The sequence below is a fragment of the Dipodomys ordii genome, unplaced genomic scaffold (assembly GCF_000151885.1).
Source record: "Dipodomys ordii isolate 6190 unplaced genomic scaffold, Dord_2.0 Scaffold201, whole genome shotgun sequence".
Lineage (NCBI taxonomy): Eukaryota > Metazoa > Chordata > Mammalia > Rodentia > Heteromyidae > Dipodomys > Dipodomys ordii.
In genome coordinates, this window is record NW_012267417.1 from 2,399,644 (window position 1) to 2,414,499 (window position 14,856).

Here is a 14,856-nt window from a genome sequence, read left to right on the forward strand (position 1 = left end):
GATTCCTCAGCACCACATCAGCAAAAAGCAAAAAGCCAGAAGTGGTGCTATGGCTCAAGTGGTAGAGTGCTAGCCTTGAGCTGAAGAGCTGAGGGACAGTGCCCAGGCCCAGAGTTCAGGCCCCACAACCGGATGCCCCCCCCCAAAAAGAATACAGTAGCTGGGTGCTGGTGGCTCATGCCTGTAATCTTAGCTACTCAGGAGGCTGAGATTTGAGGATCACAGTTCAAAGTCACCCCAGGCAGGTGAGACTCTTATCTCCAATTAACCACTAGAAAATCAGGAGTAGCACTGTGGCTCAAGTGGTAGAGCTCTGGTCTTGAGCTGAATTGCTCAGGGACAATGCCCAGGCCTAGATTTCAAGCCCCGTGACTGACAAAAAAGAACAAAAAGAATACAGTAAAAGAAGTAAGGTAAATAAAAGTAAAACAAAGAACAAAGGCAAAAAAAAATTCAGAAGCTTCATTCTAGGTCCTCTATGGTCCTCTAGTATTAGAATCTGGCAGGACCTGGGTAGAGGTAGTGGGTCATGTCTAGTGTCTATTGTAGTTCCCACATCAGAAAGTGGGAAAACCAGACAAAGGAGTCTGCACTGGAGGGGACTTGGTACAAGGCTTGTCAATTTCAGCACTTCCAGATGCTATCCTGTTGCCTGCTGTGTTTTTGGTGTGTGTATGTGTGTGTGTGGGGGGGGTGGGTGTGGGTGTGTGGGTACTGTTGCTTGAACCCAGGATTTAGGCACCGTTTCTTATTTTCACTCAAGGCTGGCACTTTACCACTTGACTGATAGCTCCTCTTCTGGGTTTCTGGTGGTTAATTGGAAATAAGAGCCTTACAGAGTTTCCTTCCCAGACTGATTTTGAAATAAAGATCCTCAGATCTCAGCCTACTGAGTAGCTAGGATTACAGGTATTAGCCACTTGGTGCTTGGCTTGTTGCCTGCTTTTATGGGTCACATTTTTATACACTACTGTTTCTTTGAGTCTCTTGGAATTTCTTGTTGAAACTAGCTTTTAGGCACTAGACCCCTCTTCACCTGGTGGTGGAGAAACAACAGTCTGTGTTGTTTATTGGCTTCCTGGAGCTATATGACTTCAAGTATCTCATTTAGGCAAAACAGGCACAAAGTCCCTAAGAAGAAAAGAGTGACAAAACATTCCATGGAATTTGTTTTGTGTCTTAGCTATATGCTAGACTGTTTTAGTAAAGTCTTTTCCCTCGGGTCTGGGAGTTGGACAGTGACACACTCTGTGATTGCCTACTTCCCTGATTTTTATTTTACACAACCTGGCTTTAGTTACCAGATAATTTGCTCCATTGTTTTTGATGATGCATAAATTGCTCATCAGAATGATCCTGTTAATTCAGGCAAATTATCTCCAGTTAATCAACTGAGGCCAATTCATTCTGACACTGAAACTCTTAGTTGTGCCTTTCCCTGGTTCCTTCTGGTAAACTACTTGGGCCTATGGTTTAGCTTAGTGCTTTGAAGAAAGTGTGAGTTTTCTTCATATTGTGGTTTAAATGAAGTGGGTTTAGCATCATCTTATATGGTCATATGTACATAGCTTTTGACCTTTTCTGCTTGTCCTAGACATATACTAGTTATTGAAGATAAGGGAAACCATGGGACCTATGTTTCTTTTGGCCTGGCTTACTTCACTTAATATAATTTTTTCCAAGTCTTTCCATTTCCTAACAAATGGGGTGGTGTTGTTGATCCCCAAGATAGGGACACAAGAAGTTTTATCTTTGTTGCTGCTGTTTTTAATGTACTTATAATGTACTATGTAATTTTTTATTTCTTTTGTATGTTCTTCCCCCATGGTATAACCCTTGTTTTCACTGTATTTGATTCCAGTGCCCTGAATCTTATAGACATTTTTCTAATTTGGGGAGGAGAAGGGAAATAACAAAATGCTGAAAGAAGGATACAGGTTGAGCCATTGTAACAATGAGATGTACAAGACATTATGTTGAAAATGAACTTTACAACTTTGGGGTGGGGGAGGGAGGAGTTGGGGAGGTGGGGAGGGAAGGAATCTTAGGAGAAAAACAAAGGAGGGAGTAACAATGCTCGATAGGAAATGTACTCATTACCTTACTCATGTAACTGTAACCCCTCTGTACACTATCTTTATAATAAAAATATATATTAAAAAATGAAATGGGTTACTGTTCTTTTCCTTTCCTTCCTTCCTTCCTTCCTTCCTTCCTTCCTTCCTTCCTTCCTTCCTTCCTTCCTTCCTTCTTTCTTCCTTTCTTTCCTTTCTTCCTTTTTTTTGTCTGTAGTGGAGCTTGAAGTCAGGGCTTGGCTGTCTCTGAGCTTTTTCCCTCAAGGCTAATACCCTATCACTTTGAGCCACAGTGCCACTTCTGGTTTTCTAGTGATTAATTGAAGATAAAAGTTTCAAGGACTCTTAAGCCTGCCAATGCTCTGTCTCCCTTTACAACACCTTGGATTCCAGGGAAGACAAGTGTTATGAATAAACATATTGTGACAAAATTGGAGTCTATACCCCAGTAGCCAACAACACTTGACAAGTTTCTAACTGACCAATCCTGAGACAAGGAGCAATCACACCACTTACAATTGTAACTGAGTGAGACTATTTTATGATACAGTCCTTTCACCCCTGCCCCAATTCTTCTTTCCTTCCTTCCTTTCCTTCCTTCCTTCCTACTTTCTTTCTCTTTCTTTCTTTCTCTCTTTCTTTCTGTCTTTCTTTCTCTCTTTCTTCCTTTCTTTCTGTCTTCTTTCTTTCTTTCTGTCTTCTTTCTGTTTTTCTTCTTTCTTTCTCCTTCCTTCCTTCCTTTCTTTCTTTCTTTCTTTCTTTCTTTCTTTCTGACTTTCTTTCTTCTTTGCCAGTCTTGGGGTTTGAACTCAGTGTCTGGGTGCTCTTTGTATTCAAAGCCAGCACTCTACCATTTGAACCACAGAACCGTTTCCAGCTTTTTCTGAGTACTTTATTGGAGATGAGTCCCACAGACTTCTCTACCCAGGTTGTCTTTGAACCATCCTCAGATCTCAGCCTCCTGAGTAGCTAGGATTACGGGCCTGAGCCACCAGTGCCTGGCTACTATTAGTCTCTTTATTTGGAGTAACTGGGATGAGTGGCTAGACCTGACATGGTGAAACTCATAGAGCCGAGTCTCTGGCCTAGAGCTCTCATTACAACTTTGACAAGCCAGAGTCTGGAGAAAATCTGCCCTTTAGTCTTTAGGCCATCCATGACCAGCTGACCCTGGAGGGCAGAAAAGAAGGTTCCCTCTCAGAGAGGCAGCTGCCAAAATCACATTTATTTAGGAATTTATTTCTTGTTTTTTTTTTTTTTACCACCACTTGCTGAAGCAGAGAAGTGAATACATAGACTCCATAGGCCTGAAGTCTGACCTTTAGTTAAACTTTTCCTCCCAACCAGTGCACCTGCACCTCAGGCTTGCTCTTCCTTTTCCTTGTCGTTTGGGACCTCTTCTCAAATATTTGGGAACTTTTGAAGTAACTAGGAGTTTTGCCATTTGACAGGTAACTGGGATTCCTTGTGGCTTGGCAGGTTTTTCTGAGCTAGTTAGATTCATCTGAACTAATTTGGGTTTCTGTTGTTTGGGGGGGGGGAAGGGGAAGTCAGTGGTGTTACTTTACTAACATAAATCTAAGTTTTGCTTCAAAAGGAAAAACTAAATTAGCAATATAGCTGTGATACCAATTTTGTCTGGGTCTTTTGGATGTTAAATGTTTTCTTATGTTTCTTATGATACCCATTTTGTCTGGGTCTTTTGGATGTTAAATGTTTCTTATGTTAGAATGTAAATCTTGGCAGAATAGTTTGCCAGAGCTGTGGCATCCAAACTAAAACTGTTAGTGGTGCTAACTTTTTCAGGTCCATATTCCTAGTGATCCTAACTGTCATCTTTAAACACAGAGAATTAGACATGCTCATATTCCTAGTGATCCTATCATCTTTAAACACAGAGAATTAGACATGCCCAAACTCTGCATTCTAGGCAGGGACACCCAAATAATTAAAATAATTGTGTATTGGACACCTAAAGGGTATATGTGTAGACAAGTACATTCTACTTGAATTATTTTTTCATTTATTCTCATTTTCTTTATTATTTCTATTTTTAGTGGTACTGGGGTTTTGAACTCAGGGCCTTATGCTTTCTGGACAAGCACTCTACTCCTGAGCCATACTCCCAGCCCTCATTTATTATTAAAAGTCAAATGGGGATTAAGTGGGAGTTTGTACATAAAAGTAACCTTTCATTGAACGTGTGTGTATGTGTGTGTGTTTGTATAGAGTCATTCCTTACACTGAAATTTTAAGTGTATCTTTAAGGACATGAGGATGAAGCTGGGCGCCAGTGGCTCACACCTGTAATCCTAGCTACTCAGGAGGCTGAGATCTGAGGATTGAGGCTCAAAGCCAGCCCGGGCAGAAAAGTCCGTGAAACTCTTATCTCCAATAAACCACCAGAAAATGGGAAGTGGCATTGTAACTCAAGTGCTAGAGTGCTAGCCTTGAGCTGAAGAGCTGAGGGATGGATGGCACTCAAGCCCAGAGTTCAAGCCCCACAACCGACAAAAAAAAAAAAAAAAAAGAAAAGAAAAGAAAGAAAATGAGGATGGCTTGATGGTCCTGACATAATGGTATCAGTCATAACTATTATCCTAAAATTATGTATGCAATAGACAAACTAGGCTGTTTTGGCAATTGCTACACTTCCTTCAAAATTCTAACTTTTTTAAGTACTAGGATTTGAACTCAGGGCTTTGGACTTGCTGGGTGTGTGCTCCACTACTAAGCCATGACTCCATGACTTTGTTCAAAGTCTTTTTTCATCCTCAGTGTTAATCCTTTTCTTTAAAATTTTTTTTTTGCCAGTCCTGGAGCTTGAAACTCAGGCCTGGGCACTGTCCCTGAGCCTCTCTGTGCTCAGGCTAGCACTCTACCACAGGTCACAGCACACTTCCAGCCTTTTCTGTTTATATGGTACAGAAGAAGCAAACCTATGGCTTCATGAATGCTGGGCAAGCACTCTACCACTAAGCCACATTCCCAGTCCCAGTTTTGATCCTTAAGCAATTATAATCAGATTTATGGCAAATGCCTCTAATAAATACTTTTCAAACTAATTTCAACTTTTTTCATGTTAATTTTCTTTTGGATTTTTCTTATAAAACTTTGTAGCTATTTTCTGCAGTGTAATCTAACAAGGCATCCTGAGTACTATTTTAAGAATGTCAAAACAAACAAAATTAAACTAAAAAAAAAAAGGACTCCATGATAGCCAGGCTCCACCTATAGTCCTAACTACTCAGAGGCTGAGATCAGAGGATCAAAGCCAGACAAATCCAAGACACTCTTTCCTGCAACTAACCAGCAAAAAGGTGAAAGCAGTAGCTCAAATGAGAAAGTACTAGCTTTGAGTGAAAAAGGAAAGGGAAGCACCTAAATCCTGAGTTCAAGCCCCTATACCAGAAGAAAAGAACCCACAGAAGCTAGTTTATCCTTAGCCAGAATACCTTCAAATTGACCAACACAATAACTAATCCTGAGGTAATGAACAACCAGACTACAACTTTGACCAGTAATTATGCATACCTTGCATCCTCTGCCCTAATCCTTTCTGTATTTCATCCTAAAACTTATGTCCATAACCTACAGATGAGTTGAAATACTTAGTCTCCCTCTGCCCTCATGTGAAGCTAATAATGCCTTCTAGGGTTTAGGCTCATTTTCTCTGCTGATTAAAGAATTAAAGGGCAGAAAGGTGTTTAAAGCAGAATAGAGCAGATTTGTTTGAAAGAAAAAGAAGCAACAAAATGGAATCCTTGTGCAAGGAGAGGTCCTGGAGCCAGGTTTCTACAGTTTCTCCCCCAGGCTCACTATATGTGATGTGCCTGACTCACACTCCCAGGAGGTACCCAGGAATGGCTTAGGCATTTCTAGCTTCATGCTACTAACAGACATAGGCTTTTCTTTAGCATATGAAAACAGAAGGGAAACTTCCATGGAATCTTCTGTTTCCTGAGAGGTACCCACACAGCAGCTACTTCTGATTAGGTTAGTTTTTGGCCCTTGGCAAGTTCCAGCTGCCCAAATACATTAGCAAATAAATACACATGTCCATTCACAGAAAATGATCCCCAAGTCCAGGTAACCAAGCCACAAGAGTGAAAAAGACAAGGCAAAAGGAAAAGTAACTAACTAAATTATTAATAATTGTATCTTTGCTATTTTCCTGATGGTACAGAAAATATGTTTAAAAGAACTCTTTTCTAAACTAGGGCCTGTCCATAAGCAATAACCTCGGCTGTCAAAACAGCTACTACTTCTGTACTTGTGATACATTTAATGTATAGAAACAAAATTAAGAGTTACTTGCAATACCTTATATTTACATAATTCTGGCAAAAGTATACAAAATATCAAGAAATTAAATAAATTCTCTTTGCCCCTTCAAGTATTTTTGGTGTTCTGAGCTTGTTGTTTTTGTGCCAATATTGGGGCTTGAACCCAGGGTCTGGGTACTGTATTTTACCTTTTCTCTCAAGGCTAGCACTCTACCACTTGATCCTCAGCTCCACTTCCAGCTTTTTTGGTGCATAATTGGAAATAAGAGCCTCATGAACTGCCCCAGCTGTCTTGAAACCAAGATCCTCAGATCTCAGCCTCCTGAGCAGCTAGGATTATAGGTACCCAGCCAAGTGTTTATGTTTTTAATGAAAAATAAAATCTAGAACCTTGGATTACCATGCATATTTCTTCCTTAGCCTCCTGGAGGCTTATAGATCCTTCTGTCACTGTTCTGCACCCAGCACACTAACTGACCTTAATTCAAAAGCAGGATTGTTACCTTCTATGCAGCTACAAGACTGCTCTTTGAGTGCCCTCTGCTGGCCACAAGTGAAGCAGGAAAAATTAGACTAAGAATTCCAAGAAGAAAACTTGGAGCTAAAGGGAACACATTTTGAAAGAAAAACAAAGCTAGTTTTTTTTTTATTTCCCAGCAATTTTGGTCTCTGAATTTCAGAAAAGATGTTGCTAATAGAACAAAATGTGTTGAAAGTAGTTTGTAGAAGTCCCAATGCCGTGGTTCAGAGAAGTAAAGTGAAGTAATAATAATAATAACAACAACAGCAGCAGGAACAACCACCTAAAACCTAACAGCAACAAAACAAACAATATGATTAAGAAATAGAGAAGGGGGCTGAGCATGGTGTCTCAAGCATGTAACATGGGAAGCTGAGATTGGGGGATCAAGGTTCAAGGCCAGCCTGGGCAAAAAGATTTTTTTTTGTCAGTCATGGGGCTTGAACTCTGTGCCTGGGTGCAGTTCCTCAGCTTTTCAGCTCAAGGCTAGCACTCTACCACTTGAGCCACAGCACCACTTCCAGTTTTCCCAGGAACATGGGAAATACAAGTAAGAGAACTGAAGTCCACATTGGCCTGGACGTAAAGGAAAATACTAACTCAAAAATAACCAACAAATGTAAAGAAAATGGAGGTGTAACTAAGTGGTAGAGTGCCTGCCTAGCATGTACAAGATCCTGAATTTGATCCCCAGTGCTGCAAAAAATAAAACAGATGTTTCTAAAAGGAGATACACAAATGGCTAGAAAGCTCATGAAAAAAAAAGCTCAACATTACTAGTGGGTAAATTAGGAAGAAGCAAAGCAATAAACAATACCTCATTAGAATGTCTACTAGCAAAAACAAAGACAAAACAGCAAAAACTAATGTTATCAATGGTGTAACAAGAAGTTATAACTGTTGTTAGGAATGCAAGGTGGAAGCCATTATGGAAACAGTTCTGTATAGAAAGTCCTCAAAATTTAGAAACAGAATGTTCATATTTCTATATGACCTATCAATTCCACTTCTGAGTATATATCTAACAATAAACAACAACAACTGATAACTGTGCCTTTTTATTAAAGATAGGGTCTTGATACACAGCCCAAACTAACTTTGAACCTTGAGAACCTCCTACATCAGAGTCCTGAGTGCTGGGATTATAGGAAAGCCCTTGAAAACAGGGTCTGGAAATACCTGTACTCTCATAGTTACACTAGCATTATTCACAAAAATCCCAGTGACCATCAATGGATGAATGAATAGATACACGTGGTCTGTACATATAATACATTTGGACTTTAAAAGGAAGAAAACTTACCAGCTGTGGTAGGTTGTACATACCTATAATCCCAGTGCTCAAGAGGCAAGGGGAAGGAAAAGAAGGAAGGAAGGAAGGAAGAAAGACAGGCAAGCACTCTACTACTTCAGTCACACCTCCAGTCTTTTTACATTTGTTGGTTATTTTTTTGTTTGGTTTTTTTTGTAAACTGTATTTTTTGTCTTTTCTTTTTTTGGTACTGGGGATTGAACCCAGGACTTTGCACTTGCTAGGCAAGTGTTTTGCCACTGACTTACAACCCAGCTCTGTTGGTTATTTTTGAGGTAGTGCTTTCCTTGCTTTGCTGAGCTCCTTTTTAGTAGGCAGCCTTATTCCTATGTGACACCCCACTATCCAGAGCCGTTTCCAACAACAATAAGATACTTATAGACAGGAAAGACCCTGAGCATATTCCCCATTATTTTGCAGTTCTTCCTAACTTGAATCTTGAAAAAAGTATCTAACAATTCCTTCAAGGTGGAATTTCTTTCTACACTGTGAATGACTTAGTATTTTCTGCTTGTCTATAGCATTACCTCCATAGCATACAGTGGAACAATTATTTATTTCACTCTGATGGTTAAGAAAGGATAGCAACATAGCTTAAGTCAAGGCTAACAAGTAACTATCCTGTCAGTTTTTTAAAATTAAAATAAACCAATGTTTATTTCAACTGTTGAAACAAAAACGTTCTTGCCTGCACTTAGCTTTGGCTGGGACCTTGGAAATGAAGGCCAAGGTGCTGATGACACAAGTTACCAGTGTAGCATCACCCCCCCTTCAGCCCAGGGGGACATTGCAGTATGTATAGGAGTATTCAGGACCCTACCAAGCAAGTCCCAATGGGTGGCTTTGAACAAACTGGCTGCTGTCTGGGAAGGCTCCACACAGTAGGTCTCCCAGGTTCCCCGAGGGCTCATGGCGCAGTGGCCTGTGAGGTAGTTCTCTTTGTATCTGAAGGCATCTCGGTGTGTGCTTTGAATGTCCCAAGTGTAAACTTCTGGCTGCACATTCAGACCGGCCCCAGGCCAGGTCTGCAATTCAGCTTCTCATCGAACTCTTCACATCTGCAGGGATATTCTCTTCATCCACCGGCTGCTTAGGTTTTAATTGGCTGCTTAGTGTTAAAAAGGAATATCTCAAACCACCTGCCATACTAGTAAGAGAAAACAAAGAAAGTGCAATTATATAACTGAGATTCCACAAGGTCTACCTGCCACATTTGTTGATAGTCTTATAAATACAGCTTAATTTGGAGAGCAACATTCAGACCTCTGCTGTTTTGTCCTCAAGTCAAGATTGTTTAATGAGAAATTTTCCTCTTATTCATAAACATTTAAGGGCAACTCTAAAATGAGCAATTCTAAAGTAGAACCTCAGAAAATAAAGACAGTTTTTTATTGTTGCTATTGTTGTTGTTGTTGATGATGAAGATGAAGATGATAGTTTTGATTTGTTTTGTGCCAGAAGTGGGGCTTTAACTCAAGGCCTTACACTCTCACACTTGGCTTTCTTGTTTATATCTGCTGCTCTTACCACTTGAGCCATACCTCCAGTCTGGCATTTTGCTGGTTAAGTAGAATTGGAATCTCCCTAGCTTTTCTTCCTGGGCTGGCTTCAGTGATCTTCCAGATCTCAGTCTCCTGGGAAGCTGGGATTATAAGCATGAGCTACCGGTACCCAGCTTGGGTTTAGTCTTTTGGTTTTTTTAAAAATTGAATAAACTATGTATAATTATCCTCTAAGAGTGTCCTAAAATGTGTTGCAAAAGTAGCCTCATTAATCCTTACAGCATCTAAGGGCACAGCACTTTGAAAGAAAGTTAATGAGACCCACTTGGCAAGAGGAAGACAGATAACTTAGGAGACCTTTGTGTGAAGTTGTGTGAATGGAGTTCAAGTCTCAGACATTCAGATGTTCATGATACATGATCCAGTGGGGCTACCCAGGAAATCGTCATAAAAATAGAGGAAAGGGCATATGCATATGCATATGACCAACCTGATTAAAGTATGATGTATACAGGAGTGAGATTCCATGAAGTAACCCTTTTGAACAAACAACAGACAGATTTTTTTAACAAAAAATTAATTCCAGGAAGCTGAAACGTGTCTTGACTTAGGTGGATGGGGGCTAAAAGGAAGGAGGTAGACAAATGAAGAAAGGGATGGGGTATGGATTCCATTGGTGTTATCATATTCAAGTACATATGTGAAAAATGGAACTAGGAAACTTCAGGAAACAGGTGACAGGATGGATGAGGAGAGAGAAGATGAAGGAGGGACAGACTCTGATCAAGATGCATTCTATACCTAAATTGACATGTTCAGTTACTGTACCTATTAACTGATTTGTTGAATGGTAACTCCTTTATACCACTACTTAATAAAAACATAATTTAAAAAAACTTTCTACACTATTTGAAAATAATAATTATAGAAAAGCTGGGCTCATGTCTGGAATCGTGGCTATTCAGAAAGCTGATAGTTCAAAGCCAATCTGGCAGACAAATCCAGAGATTATTATCTCCAATTAACAAGTAGAAAGCCAAAAGTAGAGTCATGCTCAAGTGATGAGTGCTAACCTTAAGCAAAAAAACCAAGAGAGAGAAAACGGCTCTGAATACCACCCCAGCAAGTACCCACTTACTAAGCAAGGTCCCAGAACCAGAGAACGAGTTCCTATTTTGGAAAAAGAGATTATCCACACTATCACTCATTACATAAATACTTCATTTTTTTCCCCTAAGAACTGGTCCTGTGGTAGCATAAAAGCAAAATTTAGAAGACCAGAGGAATTAGGGTTGGTGAGGCTCTGCAGCTCAGTGCTTGCCCAACATGGTTATGGCCCTGAGTTCAATCCCAGAAGGGCAAAACTAGAAAATGTAACATCTTTCTTTGTACTTTTATCACTTTCATCAAATGTCTGATTTTCCTAAAATGAGTTCATTTAAACATTTGACTCACCAAATATTTAATCCTACAAAGTTTAACAGGGAGAAAATGTAGTCTCCACCTACTAACATCCCAATGTAGGCAACAGACACATTCTGCAGATAAAGAGAGACAATTTGTCAGTAAAAGGAAAAGGTTTAGGAGACAGCATATCACATGGTAAAACCTAACACTGGACATTTTAGTTACATTGCATGGTGATTTTTAGAAGTTTGTGAAATGCTGAATAAGTAAATGAGAAGCCATTATGGGTAGGTTTCTAATGAAATGAATAAACGATGATATAATAACAGAACTCCCAAGCCGGGCACCGGTGGCTCATGCCTGTGATCCTAGCTACTCAGGAGGCTGAGATCTAAGGATCATGGTTCAAAGCCAGCCTGGGCAAGAAAGTCTGTGAGACTCTTATCTCCAATAACCTACTCAGAAAACCAGAAGTGGCACTGTGGCTCAAGTGGAGCACTTGCCTTGAGCTGAAAAGCTCAGGGACAGTGCCTAGGCCCAGAGTTCAAGCCCCACAACCGAAAAACCAACAGAAAAATAAAAAAACAGAACTACCCCATTTTCAAGCAAAAACGGCAAAGTTGAGTTGTAATCAGCTTGCCCAATCCCTTCTTTTACTATCATAGGTAGCAAATTTTAATCATATTGACAGTAAACATCTACAGAGTAGAGACATCTAATAAATTCCAATCAGTGCTCGGTCCTATGGAATCTAGAAAGCCACTGGATAGCTGAAGCAAGGTTTTCTTGATCACTCTTGAGTTCACATGACCAGAAAAAGAAAGCTATGAAATGGTATTTGGGCTATCTCCACTGTGTATATGTGGGGAAGGGGGGAGAGGGGTGGATACTGTCTAGTGTGCAGCATGTACTGTGTACCTGTGTGGTCAGATTACATACACACAAATACCTAACCTACAAGTTGACCACAGGCCTAGCTGGAAACAGTTTGTCACAGTAAGGTGATCATAGATATCATAGATATTTTGGGTCTTTTGTTTTTCTCAGTTTCTACTTCTTTTTCCCAAATAATTCCCTCCCACTCATCCCCAATTTGAAAGTAATAATTTGTCATTCCTTTGGTCCCCCATGTTTTCATGAGCGCATATTAATTGTACACTATGGGGATTCATTGTGATATTTCCATATATGTATATAGGCATTGTGATAGCTCCATGTATGTCTATCTCTCTTTGGTATTGAACTCAGGGCCTGATGTTTGCTAAACAGGCACTTTACCACTTGAGCCATAGCTCCAGCCCATTTTTGCCTTGGTTATTTTTAAAGTAGAAGGTCACTTTACGTCCATGAAAACCTGGGCTGCAATCTTGCTACTAGTGCTTTGCTGTGTCACATGCCAAAATACCCAACCATATTGGTTGAGATGGAGTCTTGAAAACGTTTATGCCTCTGTTGGCCCCAATCTCTTGTTCTCCACTTCCCAAGTAGCTAGGATGACAGGCTTGCACCACTGTGCCCAGATACTTTTGATCATGGTTTCCCTCTCCATTATTCTTTCTTATCCCCTCCCCTCCACCCAAGACCTCCCTTTACTTACATATTAGGCTAGAAGAGGTAAGAAGGGGTTTTAGCCCTAGCTAAGATGGACACGTCTCCATTCTTACTGTTTGTTTGTTGACAACCACAATGAAAGCAAACCCAGTTTCTATCTTATAGTTTGGATTTCAGTCCCCCAGGCCTGTTGCTCATCACAAGGCTGTGTCCACTTACCTTGATGGCTCCAACCACTGCTGTGGTCAGGGCAGAGTTGTAGTAACTGCACAGAACCGTGGCATACATCAACAGAAACCTGGAGCAAGGAAATAGACTTCTGAGTGATCACTAGCCATACTAGATAGGAAGAGTAATTAAGAGTGGCCTATGAACCAGTGAGGAAACACACATCATGCAGAAAGATTTCATTGCCCAAACTTAAAGATGTCTATCCTCATTGGGTTTATCATAGGAACATAGCCCAACTGTACATTAGCCAAACCACCTCACTCAGGTGTCTGGATTTCTCTATACATTTGCCATTATGTTTTTGCCAAGTGGATGTGAAAAAATAGTTGGCTTTCCTTTCTGTTAATGTTGTGACAATTGCTTTTTCTGAAAAGTTCCTATTTTGGCCAGGTGGCTTGGCCCTTGTTAATAATATTTTAGGCACCTTGGTTTCCTGAGTACTTTAATTATGACATCCTATTAGAAGCTCCTTGAATTTTAGTTATATCCTGTCAATTAAGCCACATCCTTTTGCAGACTGTGGCCCTAAACTCAGCTCATCTGAGCAGAGGGGCTGGCTTGCTGGGTCAGGGAGCAGCCGGCCTGCTGTGGAGGCTTGCTTGCCAGTGTTGACCGATGGCACACCCTTCTGCAGAAGTAATGGTTACCTTGCCAAGTTCCTTTTGAGTTGGTGTCTTTATTCCTATGAGATATTCCATCATCCAGAGCTATTTATAATATGGGGTAATGAAAAGGATTTTTTTTCTAATGACTTGAAATCCTTCACTGAACAGCTATGGTACAGCAGTGGTGTTTGATCCTCCATGTAGCAGAATGTCCCTCAGTGCCCAGCAAAAGCAAATGGTTTCAGGTGGGGCCCAGCAGTGCATGATATCAACTCCATACATGACTTGAGTGTGCGTAGCCAGCTTGAGGACACAAGTTTTAAAAGGGAAAAATCAGTGAAGCAACTCTGGGCTTTAGACACAGTAATGCATTGCTTATATATGGAAGGTACTCCTGTACCCTACCAAAATTTATTCACACATTTAACTTGTCAATAACTACAGAATTCTGACCATGCACTAGACAAGAAAACATATGCACAGAAAAAAAGATGTAGATGCCAGCCAAAGGTGGGGAAATGTGGCTCAAATGGTTATAGCCATGAGCAAAAAAGCCAAGTGAGACCAAGGCCCTGAGTCCAAGCCCCAGTACTGGCACATACAAAACAAAATAAGAAAGTGAATGAATTCTTACTAATTCTAAAAGAAGTTATCTGCAACTTAAGAGAGGTGCAAAACCTCACCCATTCAAATCAGGTGATTAAATGTTGAAAAGAATGATCATTTAAAACAAAAATTGGCTAAGGGTGGCTGGGAATATGGTTCAGTATAAAGCACTTGCCTAACATGCATGGGGATCTGAGTTTGATTTCCATTGGCAATATTAATAATAACAAAAATAACAATAAATGGCCAAGAGTGAAATGTGAAAGACATCCCTTACCTCTTAATTAAATTATCTCAGCTTGCTTTCAGAACAGGTCAATGTGGACCTAAATCTTAGTAGCTGTTACCAGGAGTATGTGGCCCAACATTGCCTCCAATATGGTTGAGCTAAAATAAGAGAACTGTCTCTAACATTCTGGATTGGCTCTACAGGAAGCCCAGTCTTTTTTTTTTCCTAACATCACATTATCTGACCTTTTCCACTTGACTCATACATATACTAGATATTGCAAATAAGGGAAACCATGGGACGGACCTATGTTTCTTTGGGCCTGGCTTACTTCACTTAATATAATTAGGAAAATTAACCCTTAGATATGTATTTTAATGTTTTTTCTTTCATGCATTTGTTTCTAAGATTATCTCTTTGTTGCTTTGTATGTCCCTCCCCCACAGTATAACCCCTGCTTTCACTATATTTGATGTCAGTATAACTTGTGGAGGAGATAGGGAAAAACCAGTTGTTTAAGGATACAGGTGGA

At 40.2% G+C, this 14,856-nt stretch overlaps 1 protein-coding gene across 3 annotated transcripts in view; it reads right to left on the reverse strand.

The window, feature by feature from the left end:
- Positions 1-14,856, reverse strand: part of Slc35d2 (solute carrier family 35 (UDP-GlcNAc/UDP-glucose transporter), member D2) — a 65,406-nt gene that overhangs the window by 635 nt on the left and 49,915 nt on the right. The window contains exons 10-12 of one of the 3 annotated variants that reach the window (XR_001175758.1): positions 12,873-12,951; positions 11,151-11,233; positions 9,014-9,340 (exon numbers count right to left, since the gene is read on the reverse strand). Coding sequence is in view for 2 of the 3 variants with exons in the window: in XM_013034923.1 (XP_012890377.1) it covers positions 9,226-9,340; positions 11,151-11,233; positions 12,873-12,951 (277 nt within the window). In the remaining variant the exon portion in view is untranslated. Of the gene's footprint in view, positions 1-8,828; positions 9,341-11,150; positions 11,234-12,872; positions 12,952-14,856 lie in introns of those variants that run through there. The other 2 variants (XM_013034923.1, XM_013034924.1) reach the window with 2 other exon arrangements.